The sequence below is a fragment of the Heloderma suspectum genome, chromosome 1, assembly GCF_057233095.1.
Source record: "Heloderma suspectum isolate Gila_16-S chromosome 1, 16-S_ref, whole genome shotgun sequence".
Taxonomy (NCBI): domain Eukaryota; kingdom Metazoa; phylum Chordata; class Lepidosauria; order Squamata; family Helodermatidae; genus Heloderma; species Heloderma suspectum.
The window spans coordinates 186,072,695-186,085,088 of record NC_139458.1 but is presented as its reverse complement, the minus strand read 5'-3'; the positions used below and the strand labels follow the sequence as shown (position 1 = coordinate 186,085,088).

General features: G+C 43.0%; 1 protein-coding gene across 1 annotated transcript in view; it reads right to left on the bottom strand.

The window, feature by feature from the left end:
* The window catches only part of MYO3B (myosin IIIB), a 331,093-nt gene extending 326,790 nt beyond the window's left edge, over positions 1-4,303 (bottom strand). Inside the window, exons 1-2 of the mRNA XM_084805223.1 lie at positions 4,157-4,303; positions 2,175-2,309 (exon numbers count right to left, since the gene is read on the bottom strand). Of these exons, the coding sequence (XP_084661349.1) occupies positions 2,175-2,309; positions 4,157-4,303 (282 nt within the window). The remainder of the gene's footprint in view (positions 1-2,174; positions 2,310-4,156) is intronic.
* Between the last annotated feature and the right edge of the window lie 8,091 nt (positions 4,304-12,394).

Sequence of the window (12,394 nt, the reverse complement as noted above, 5' to 3'; positions counted from 1 at the left end):
AAAATATGCTCCAGGAGTTCATTTAGCTTCTCTCTATCTTTAGATAACAGCAGCTCAGTTGTGATGGGTCCAAATGTTCAGAGGGACTATGGTTCAGAAAGGTGTTGCTCATAATGACAAAGGCAGAATGACTCATAGACTCACAGAATCATAGGGTTGGAAGGGGCCTACAAGACCATCGAGTCCAACCCCCTGCTCAGTGCAGGAAGCCTGATTCCCAGGCGGTCTCCCATCCAAGTACTAACCAGGCTGACCCTGCTTAGCTTCCGAGATCAGATGAGATTGGGCACATCCAGCCCTTTGCCATGAGGGAAAAAAGTACTTTTAATTACACCCCCTCCCCCAGAAGTTAGCCACATCACAAGGAATATATGGTTTCATCAAAGAAAAAAATGATATATTTTTTGTGAACTGCCCAGAGAGCTTCAGCTATTGGGTGGTATAGAAATGAAATTAAATAAATAAAAATAGATAATGTATGAGCCTTTTGTATGGCGTTTCTTTCACTGAATTCAAGTGTTATAAATAGTAGTTGCTGCACATAGACAAAATTGGTAGGCAAATCCTGAAGCACAAGGTATTTCAGTTAAGTCAATAATGCTAACTCCCCCCCACTCCCGATTGATGGCTGCAATCCAGAGGAAAGGGAAAAGCAAGAAGGGAAGGCACTTATGTGTCCAAAAACAGAAGAGAAATATTCTTAAGTGCCTGAAAAAACTGTTATTGTGCCTAACTTTCCAATCCAGAGGGGCACAACCACATCTGGATTATTCTTGAAGGCCAAAATAGATGCGATGCATTAGATATACGAACATGATCTCCTGCAGGATTCATTTGTTTGCGGGGAGGGGGGTTAAGACCAAGGTAGCCACGGGATCAAAGAGATGGTGCAAGAGGAGGAGGGATGTTTCCCCTTTAACCTATTTTCCTGATCTAAATCAGGAGTGGGCAGGCTTCACTGGAGAACAGTGTAGATCAGGCTTCCCCAACCTGGTGCCCTCCAGATGTTTTGGAATTCAACTCCCATCAGCCCCAGTCAGCATGGCCCATGGTCAGGAATGATGGGAGTTGTAGTCCAAAACACATGGAGGGCAGCAAGTTGGAGAAGGCAGGTGTAGATGAACCAGTGTACAGTACCTTCCATCAAATCTCTCTTTTTCATGCTAAAACAGGGTAAAAACTCAAGAACCTGCATTCATGTCTTTAAAAATAATTGTGAGAAATTGTTGAGCAGTTGATATCCCTGGAAACACGATGCTATGTGATTACACTGCCAATCAGATCAATTGAAAGAATGGAATAAACTTCGGAAAGTGGATAAGTTTAGACTGGAATCAGCGCAGAGTTCAGGAGAGCCATTTGCAGTGGCTCAGTCATGTTCTTCAAATAGTCCCCTATTTCAAATTCTCACCTAATAAATAAGTACCCTCATAGCCCAGACTTGAAGCATATAGTACAGTTCCCAAATTCCGAGTGCTGGCAGTTCACAATGGAGCTTTATTTTGAATTTTCTGTGTGGAATGTATCCCCAGTGTAGCCCCATTTCAGATTAACTTAACAGCCAGTCTGAAAGGTATATGAGAGAGCCTTTCTGTATGTGTTTAAGGCTACATCAAATAGTGAAAACAAACAATCCTAGAGAAAAGCCAGATCCAGAGAAAAACCAGATCCAGGTTCCTATGGCTGCCATCCTAACACGTTTCCTTCTAAATAAAGCCCCCTTCATGTGTTACATGCATAAAGGGGGTCCATTCAAAGGATAGTAGCTTCCCCTGGCTCTACCCCCAGTGTCTCTGTGCTAGGTGTGGACACCTGCATGTGGAAAGCCTATGTGCATTGTACCCTATGTGAGTAGGCTTTCTCCCCGCAAAGGTTGAGTCTTTCAATTATCTATCTATCTATCATCTATCACATTTATATCCTGCCTTTTTTCTTCCTTAAGGAACCCAAGGTGGCGTACATAATTCTCCTCCCCTCCATTTTATCCTCACAACAACAACCCTGTAGGGTAGGGTAGGCTGGGCTGAGAGTCTGTGACTGGCCCAAAGTCACCCAGTGAGCTTCCATGGCTGAGTGGGGACTAGAACCCGGATCTCCCGACTCCCAGTCCAGCACTCTAGCCACTACACCACACTGGCTCTCCTATTAAAATGTAGTGGCCCAAATTATCTTACCTCAAGAACGAGCCAGAGTTGTCCACCCACATATCGATCTGCTTTGTAAAACATTCCATAAAATTTAACAACATTGGGATGATTTGGAAGAAATTGTAAGATGTTGTATTCTGCTTCAGTTTCCTCATCCACATCCTAATGGGGAGACACACAGCGATGTACACTTTATAAATATCACAACTTTATCACCTCAGAGTTCTGTCACACAGAAAGGTGCACTGAAAGCCATCAGATCAAAGGATTTTATTCACACAAAAAGAAAGAAAACATATAATGAAGTAAGAGCAATCTTATGCCTGTTTAGAAAGAAAAAAGTCCTACAACTCCCAGCGTAGGATTGCATCCTAAGGGTGGTATCCAATGTTAGTCCTACTTAGAGTAGACCCATTGAAATGAATGGGACTTAGGTAGTCATGACTAATCTAAGTCCCATTCATTTCAATGGGTCTACTCCAAGTACCTCAAGTTATCTTATTGATGTGAGCTGTAGTCCTGCTTGCAGTTGGGCAGTTTAAATCCCTCTGAAGTTTCATTATGTGCAAGACTGAAACATCTGAGATTACTTGTGAACAGCAATCATAGAAACATGACAATTTGTGAGCGGTTTACAAATATAAAAAGGGCTAGGGCTACATTCTTAAAGATACTTACGGTGTAATGGGACTTACATCTGAGCTAGCATGTTTCAGTTTATGCTGTGACTGTAATAAAATTCTCCCTATCTTAAGCAGTCCAGGTTTCGTTTACCAAACCTTTTCTTGACTACAGCCTTTTCTGGTATGGTGCCTCTTTCTTTTTGTTAAAATGTTATTATTTTAAAAATAATAATGATATCCTACATATATCTTATATAAATATACAGATAGTACCAAAGCAAGAAAAAGAACACAAAAATACCAAAGAGCTAAGTCAGGATTCTTAACCCTAAAAATAAATAGGCCAATTTAATTGTCATCATATATACAATGAAAGTTATGCACATGCATTTGTAGCATGGCGTATGTAATGGGGAGGGGCCATAACTCAGTGGGAGAGCGCAGGCTTGGCATGCAGAAGGCCCCAGATTCAATCCTTAGCATCTCCAGGTAGGGCTAGGAAAGAATCTGCTTGAAACCCTGGAGAGCCATTGTTAGTCAATATAACAATAGACAATATATAAGGCGGATTCCTATATTCCTATGTCACAAGATATTTCAGTGATCTGGGATAACCTGTAGCATTTCAGTGCAGAGAGACAGTGAAACATACAAGGTTCTTTACAGTAATATGTTGAAACCTGAGAACCACCATCGCTATCTTCAGAGTAACTCCTTTCTCTTTGCAATTGCAGATATCTCTGAATGTGTATAATCAAAAATGGCTGATTCAGTTTGCAGTACCAAAGTTGCCAAATCCCAGGATGTAAAATCCTGCTTAGGCACAGGACACTGGAGCCCAGCCAAGGCTGGCGTTAAGGGTAGGTATGGTCAGGCCCCTGCCGAAGGCCCCACACCCCAGCAGGGTCCCACTGGCAATTACTCCCTGGAGTTGCTCCTCCTCTTCACCTTTGCAACCAGGTTTTTCACCTGCCTCTCGCTCTGGCCCAGACAACGATCATGGTGAGAAGGAGAAGCAGCACTTGCCACTGTCTGCTTGCTCTCTGGCTCTCTGCAAGTGGCAGCAGAGATGAAAAAGAGCAGCTGGGGACAATGACAGTGAGAAGGAAGATTCGCTGAAGATGGGGGACCATTGAAGGTGTCTTGCCAAGGGCCCTCTGAAACCTGGAGTTGGCACTGCAAACCAAAAAATATATTTGTGTTCATTTGGGGCTCAGTGCAATGTTGGGACAGCTACCTTGCTTTCTGCCATCCGGTGTGATTGTTTACCTGAACATTTACTCCAAAATGCTTCCATTTTGCCTAATCACTGAGAATGAGCTTCACACCTGTGCCTATAATATGCAAATGACTTTTTAAAAAGGGTTAATTTTGCTCTTTACTTACACTGATAGGGTCTAGGATCTTTACTGCTGCCAGACTCCCATCCGTCTTATTAGCAACCTTGTAGACTTTACCGTAGGTTCCCTTTCCAATGGTCTCGATAATTTCCCAGGTATCCGAAGGATCAGCCAAAGATTCCAATCCAATCATATTCTGGTTATACTGAAACAATCCATAGAGTGGCTTCCTGGGGGTTGGGGTTGGGAAATGGTAAGAAATCTGTTTACTCGATTTCACTTAACCAACTTTCTGCACAGATAACTTAGCAATTGTACTGGAAATAAAATTGTGTTAATTAACAGGGGTGTTGTTGTTGTTTTGCTAAGTCTGGAGGCTAACTTTTGATGACATCTGCAGGAAAATCAATACAATCTAGATATCAGTTCTAAATTTGACATTCTATTGCAAACAACATCTTGGTATTCATCCTCTTCCCTATCCAGCCCAAACTCCTTGTCCTTGCCTTTAATGTTCTCCACAGTCTTGCCCTGCCCTATCTCTCAGCCCTTGTTTCTCATCATAACCTTGACCAGGACCTCTATTCCTTCAGCTCAACTGCCCCCAGCAGGCTGGAGGTCTCCTGTTCCCTCAAATACTCTAACCATTCTCCCTCACTTTATGCATGCAACTCTCTCCCTGAACATGTGAAGGGCATTATCTTTCTCTCTTTCTTCAAATCCCTCCTCAAAACCACCTTTTCTCTATGTCCTATGGGTTCATCTCATTCCCAAGTCTACATAGGTTTTAAGAACGTTTCCATTCTATTGCATACATTCACCTCTCCCTACCCTTGTCTCTCACTCCCTCAGCTGTTTTCCCCATTGCTAGATTGTAAGCTCTTGGGAGATGGGGGCCTGTGTATTTTTCTCCCATCCCCATGATGGGGCCACACTGCTGCTCTCTGGAAATCTGGTGCAGGATCAGAAATTTTGCAGCCCGTTTTTAGGAGCTTGCTTATTTCCAATATGCAATGCTTGTATATTTGTAAATAAAGCAGATATTACAAAGATACCATACATATCTGTTACTCTCTCTTCCCAAAGAAATTGAAACCTGTAGTGTTGATACTGAATTTCCCACTGCTCAAGGAAATGGAGAACAATAAAACTCCATGATTTGGTACCAAATCCAGTTCCAGCACCTGCCTTTTGCCCATTACAGGAAGATAGACTTGGCGCAGTTGATATGTTCGCCTCTTAATAAAGCACTGGGTGAATAAAAGCCTGCTAATTCCAAAAGCAGCTATAGTGAGTTGTGTCAAGATCATCCTCCCAGCCCTCTTTTTACCCCATGCTCACTCATCCTCAAGGTGCTGCAACACCTTTCTGATTTCTACTAGAGGCAACAAGGAAATCAGACTGGGACTAGGATTCTCTGGATACCTCTAGCAAAAAGGAAGGGACTGTGCCACAAAGTGAACGTGTAGCAAGAGTGGCTTCTTGCCTGTAGTTCAGAGCTAGGAATGGGGTGGAATGGCATTCTGGAGGCACGGTTCCCAACAGCTGAGTTGGTGGTCTGGCAGCCACCACAGGTCTTAGGAGGCTCTCTTTCATGGTTTATGGTAGCTTTCCCAACCTAGTGACTTCCAGATGTTTGGACTATAACTCCCACCAGCCCCAGTCAGCATGGCCAGGGATCTGGTATGATGGGAGTTGTAGTCCAAAATATGTGGAGGACACTAGGCTGGGAAAGGCTGGTTTATGGTCAGGCAGCCACCATAGGTGCTGGGATGATTCCTTCAATGTAATGCCAGATTAAGAGGCAAAGATATGAACAAGGGTCATGGGTCTCTTACTTAGGATATTCCTAAGTAACACTGGTCTCCAGTATATCCTTTTTTTCTTGCGTTATATACTGGTTTCCTTCTACATCATTCTTTTAATGATAACAGAATGTGTTTAGTACTGTGGATCTTTTAATATTTCAGCTCCTATTTGCAACACTGGAAATGTTCTCATGGAAGGTTAAACAAGCAAGAAGAGTAGAATGTGAACTGTTTCAGTCCAGGCAGATTAAAATTAGTTGCTCATTGTCAACACAACAACTAGACTCCCCACCACCACCACCACACGATACATGACACACTATGTATCCACCAAAACATAATTTTTTATTATGTCTTCACCTTGTGGGGCAAGTAATGATACATATGCTGTTTCTTTAAAAAAAAAAAAAAAAGTGCCATTTTTCATTATTTCTTCCCTTCCTTAGTAATGACTCACTGTAGAGACACCTGCAAATTCTACAAAGTTAAATGTAAGAGTTCTTTGAGTCAATGGCTATGTTCTCATGTAACACTAAACCATGGCTTAGTATTACAAAAATGAGCTGCAGCAAGCCTTGGGCTTGCACAATCCTACCTCCCACCCTTTCCCTGGCAGGGCCACAAGGAGGGTTCTTGCTTCCACTTTAGATTAACCACAGCTTGTCATGACATCTGACCCCGGACAAACTGCAGTTAGTCTCAACTATAGTTAGTGAGAACAAGCCAATTTCAAACCATAGTTCACAAAGCTGACTTGTTTTTACTAACCATTGTTAAGAATAACCACAGTTCAGATGTAACACTAAACTGTGGCTAACCTAAAATGGAAGTAGAAGTATCCAGTCTCCTTTTCACAGCCATGCCACACACTATGCTCAACATTTAAGGTCCTCCTACAGCTGCCTACTCCGAGGGAAGCTCGGAGGATAGCAACCAGGGAAGCCCCCCAATTGTGGAATGATCTCTCCGATGAGGCCCACCTGGCACCAACATTGTTATCATCTCAGTGCCAGGTTAAGACTTTTCTCTTCTCCCAGGCATTTGACAGCATATGATGAGTTTTAATCGATCCTGGATTGATTAAAGCAAGCAGTCACAGGCAATCAACCAGCCTTATGGTTATGGTTGATTGCTTGAGATTGCTTGCTTGAAGTTGTTTTAGATATATGTTCTCTTGTGTATATTGTCTGTTCGTGTGTTTTTAATGTAAAAGGCTTTTAACCTCTGTATACTGTATTTTTAATGTTTTTAATCTTTGTACACTGCCCAGCGAGCTTTGGCCACTGGGCAGTATAGAAATGTAAATAATAATAATAATAATAATAATAATAATAATAATACTGTGTCCTGTCCTTGTAACACTATACCATGGTTTAGCGTTATGTGCAAACCAGGCCAATGACTAATAATAATTAAAAATGCAAAGTATTTATTTCTCTGATAACAATCTTGAAGGAACTTCACCACAGTCCTCTAAAGCGGAGACTGTATGCTGCTGCATGGCCCGTATGTGGAGATTATCATCTGCTAAAGCCCTCCTTTGAGTGACCACCCAGGTTCTGAAGTGAGGTGGACAGCAACCAGAGAGAAGGTATTTTCTGTTGTGGTGCCCAGCCTCTAGAACTCTCTCCCCACGGATACTCACCTGATGCCTATGCTGTTATCTTTTCAGCACCAGAAGACCCTTTTGTATTCTCCAAGGCTTTTTAAAAGCCTCACAAATGACTTGTAGATCTGTGTTGGTGTTTCGAAAAACTGATTTTAATCGCTTTTTTGATATTTTGATTGTATTGTATTTTATTTATAAATAGCCTGGAAATTTATGTTGGAGGGTATAATAACAACTTCAAGTAAACAAAATACAGAGTTTCATTATGCAGGAGCTATGCTAAGCAATCTCCAAACCATCAAATTAATTTCCCATCAACTTGAAAAGGGCTAACGATCTATACCAAAACAACAAAACAAAACAGAAGTGTCTTGCTGATTGAATATGTACTATCACTGAAAATGGCACCCTGCACTTTATTCTTCATTTTCTGTATGAAGAGAAGGGCCATGGCTCAGTGGTAGAGCACGTGCTTTGCATATAGAAGGTCCCAGGTTCAATCCCCAGTATCTCCATATAGGGTTAGGAAGGAATCCTGCTTGAAACCTTAGAGAGCTGCTGCCAGTCAGTGTCAACAATGCTGGGTTGGTTGGACCAATGATCTGACTCGGTATAAGGTGTTCCCTGTGTTCCTAAGAGAAATGCTGTAGCTATAAGACACCTTGCTCATAATCAATCCAAGGTGATTTTTCTCACATATTCCAAGACACAACTACCCTAGTGTTGAGAACAGGTGCCATAGCTCAGCCCTGACAATACAGGCTACAAGACAGTGTCCTCCAACTGGCCATGTTAGTATTAAGAGGAGTTGTGCATATTGCAAGAAGCCTACCCAGAAGTCTTCCTAGCTTGATTAAAGCTAGTTACAAGTTACATTCACAGGGGATCTGGGTTCGTCACAACCTATTGTCCATAGCTCAGAGACAGGGGTCACAAGTGTACATGAACAAGGTCCCAAGTTCAACTCCTGGCACTTTCAGCTAAAGCAGGGGTGGCTGGGCAACCTGTGGCCATCCACATGTTTTGGCCAGCAAATCCCATCAGCCCTAGCCAGCATAGCCACCCTTGTGTTAAAGGATCTTCAGTAGGGGAATCCTTCCTGAGACCTTAGAGAATCAATCAGTCAGAGCATACAATGCCAGGCCCAATGGATCAATGGTCTTCCTCAATAGAAGGCAGCTCCATTTGTTCATAGGAAGCAGCTCCCAACAAATTACAAGCATCCTGCTTACAACCCATTGGATCATGAACTGAGACACCCGGCGAGAGACTTCTTAAGCTTACATGCTGTGTCCCATGATCAGTGGTACACAACATAACCTATATCAGCCTTAACACACCTGGCTAGAGTATGGGAAACAAACAGAATGAACTTGAACTCTTAATACAAGAGGGAAATTATGACTTGACTGGTATAACTGAGCCTTGGTGGGATGACTCTCATGACTGGAATACAGCAATTGAAGGATATAACTTGTTCAAAAAGAAGAGGAGGAACAGAAAGGGAGGTGGGGTTGTGCTGTATGTGAAAAATAAATATCTCTGTACAGAAATACAGGAGGATGAGCTTGGTAGCCCCATCGAGAGCATCTGGATCAAAATAGATGGAGCAAAGAATAAAAGGAACATGGTGGTCGGAGTCTACTACCAGCCACCCAATCAAGGAGAAGACGAGGATGAAACCTTTGAAAAGCAAATAGCCAATGTTTCAAGGAAGCATGATGTAGTAGTAATGGGGAACTTCAATTTCCCCAATATTTGTTGGGAGACAAATTCTGCAAAACATGGCCCCTCCAGGAAATTCCTGACTTGTGTGGCGGATAACTTTCTCCTACAGAAAGTAGAGGAAGGAACTAGAGGATTGGCTATCCTTGACTTGATCCTAACCAACAGGGATGACTTAGTGGATAAAGTAGCAGTTGCAGGAACTCTGGGGGAAAGCGACCATTTATACTTGCGTTCTTGGTTCTAAGGGAAGCAAAAGCTGAGTGTAGTCAAACGCGTACCCTGGATTTTAGGAAAGCTGATTTTAATAAACTCAGAACAATGATCAGTAAGGTCCCATGACAAGCGACTCTAACGAGAAAAGGAGTCCAAGATGGGTGGGAGCTTTTAAAAAAGGAATTTCTCAAGGCACAATTACAAACAATTCCAACAAGAAGAAAAGGTGGAAGACAACAGAAGAAGCCAGTGTGGCTTCACAAAAAGCTTAGAGATGACCTGAAAACAAAAAAGCACACATATAGGAAGTGGAAGGAAGGCCAAGCAACAAAGGAAGAGTACAGGCAAGTAGCACAGAATTGCAGGGATGGCGTCAGGAAGGCTAAAGCTGAGAACGAGCCAAGGTTAGCGAGGGATGCTAAAAGCAACAAAAAGGCTTTCTTCAGCCACGTGCATAGTAAAAGACAGAGGAAAGAAGTGGTGGTTCAGCTAATAAATAAGGATGGCAAAATGATAACAGAGGACAAAGAAAAGGCAGAGGTGCTCAATTCCTACTTTGGCTCAGTCTTCTCCCAAAAGAGGGTCTATGACCCCCCCCCCCCCGGCAAAGCCAAATTACAGGCTGAAGGAGCAGGACTGCAGCTTGAGATCAACAGGCATATGGTCAAGGAATACCTAATTATGTTGAATGAGTTCAAATCTCCAGGGCCAGATGAACTGCATCCTAGAGTAATAAAGGAACTGGCAGAAGAACTCTCAGAACTGCTGTCTATTCTCTTTGAGAAATCATGGAGGACGGGGGAAGTGCCAGATGACTGGAGGAGGGCTAATGTTGTCCCTATCTTCAAAAAGGTAAAAAGGAGGAACCTGGGAACTACAGACCAGTCAGTCTGACATCAATCCCTGGGAAAATTCTGGAGCAGTTGATAAAGTAATCCATTTGTAAGCACCTTGAAAACAATGCAGTGATTACTCTAAGCCAACATGAATTTGTCAAGAACAAATCCTGCCAGATGAATCTGATCTCATTTTTTGATCAGATAACCTCTCTTGTGGACTGTGGGAATGCTGTAGACATAATATACCTCGACTTCAGCAAAGCTTTCGACAAAGTGCCCCATGATATCCTGATGAGCAAACTAGCTCAAAGTGGGCTAGATGAAACAACGATCCGGTGGATCCACAGTTGGCTACAGAATCACACTCAAAGAGTGCTTATCAATGGGATCTTCTCAAACTGGGGAGAGGTAATGAGTGGGGTACCGCAGGGCTCAGTCCTGGGCCCACTGCTCTTCAACATTTGTATTAATGACTTGGAGGAGGAGGTGCAGGGAATGCTGATCAAATCTGCAGATGACACAAAATTGGGCGGGATAGCTAATACTTTGGAAGACAGAAACAAAATTCAAAGTGATCTGGATAGACTGGAGCACTGGGCAGAAAACAACGGAATGACATTTAATAGGGATAAATGCCAAGTTCTGCACCTAGGAAAAAGGAACCAAATGCACAGTTACAAGATGGGGGATACGTGGCTCAACAACACTACAAGTGAGAAGGATCTTGGAATTGTTGTAGATCACAGGCTGAATAGGAGCCAACAATGTGATGTGGCTGCCAAAAAGGTCAATGCTATTTTGGGCTGCATTCATAGAAGCATAGCTTCCAAATCCCGGGAAGTACTAGTTCCCCTCTACTCAGCACTGGTTAGGCCTCATCTGGAGTACTGTGTCCAGTTCTGGGCACCACACTTTAAGAAGGATGCAGACAAACTGGAGAGGGTTCAGAGGAGGGCAACAAAGATGATCAGGGGACTGGAAACAAAGCCCTATGAAGAGAGACTGAAAGAACTGGGCATGTTTAGCCTTGAGAAGAGAAGACTGAGGGGAGATATGATAGTGCTGTTCAAGTATTTGAAAGGTTGTCACAGAGAGGAAGGCCAGGATCTCTTCTCCATCATTGCAGAGTGCAGGACACGGAATAATGGGCTCAAGTTACAGGAAGCCAGATTCCGGCTGAACATCAGGAAAAACTTCCTGACTGTAAGAGCAATACGACAATGGAACCAATGACCTAGGGAGGTGGTGAGCTCTCCCACACTGGAGGCATTCAAGACGAGGCTGGACAGCCATCTGTCAGGGATGCTCTGACCTGGATTCCTGCAGTGAGCAGGGGGTTGGACTCGATGGCCTTGTAGAGCACTTCCAACCCTACTATTCTATGATTCTATGACTAGGTATAAGGCAGCTTCTTAGCCAAGATGGTGCTCTTGGTTGAGCGTACAAATTGGGATGTATTTATTTCATTTCATTTCTATACCACCCAATAGCAGAAGCCCTCTGGCGGTTCACAAAAATTAAAACCAAAAAGCGTAGAATAAAACAATATAAAATATAAACGCTTAAAACTACAATATAACAGTGCAACCAGAATAAAACCTAGCAGCAATGCAGAGAATTAAAATACAGATTTAAAACAGCAGTGCTAAAACACTAGAGTGATAAATGTTGGGAAAATAAAAAGGTCTTCACCCGGTGCCGAAAGGAGTGCAACGTAGGCGTTAAGCGAACCTCTCTAGGTACCCCAAGAGAGTTTCCAATGCTTTAGTCAATCTCCAGGCTGCATTAGTGCAAGGTGTTCTACAAGTAGCTACCCTTGAAGCTGACTCTCTAAACTACAAGAAACTTGTAACTTTAGCTGGTACAAAATTCTGCAACTTGGGTCGTCATTGCATTTCCATTGCTCCTGGGCCCAAGTCATGGTGATGGTTATTACCTTTAAAGCGAGGATAGGGAATGTGCCCTTCCAGGTGTTTTAGACTATAACTCCCATCATCCCTGACCATTGGCTGTGCTGGCTGAGTGGCTGATGGGAGTTGTAGTCCAAAATATCTGGAAGGCACCCAGTTGGTGAAGACTGACCTACA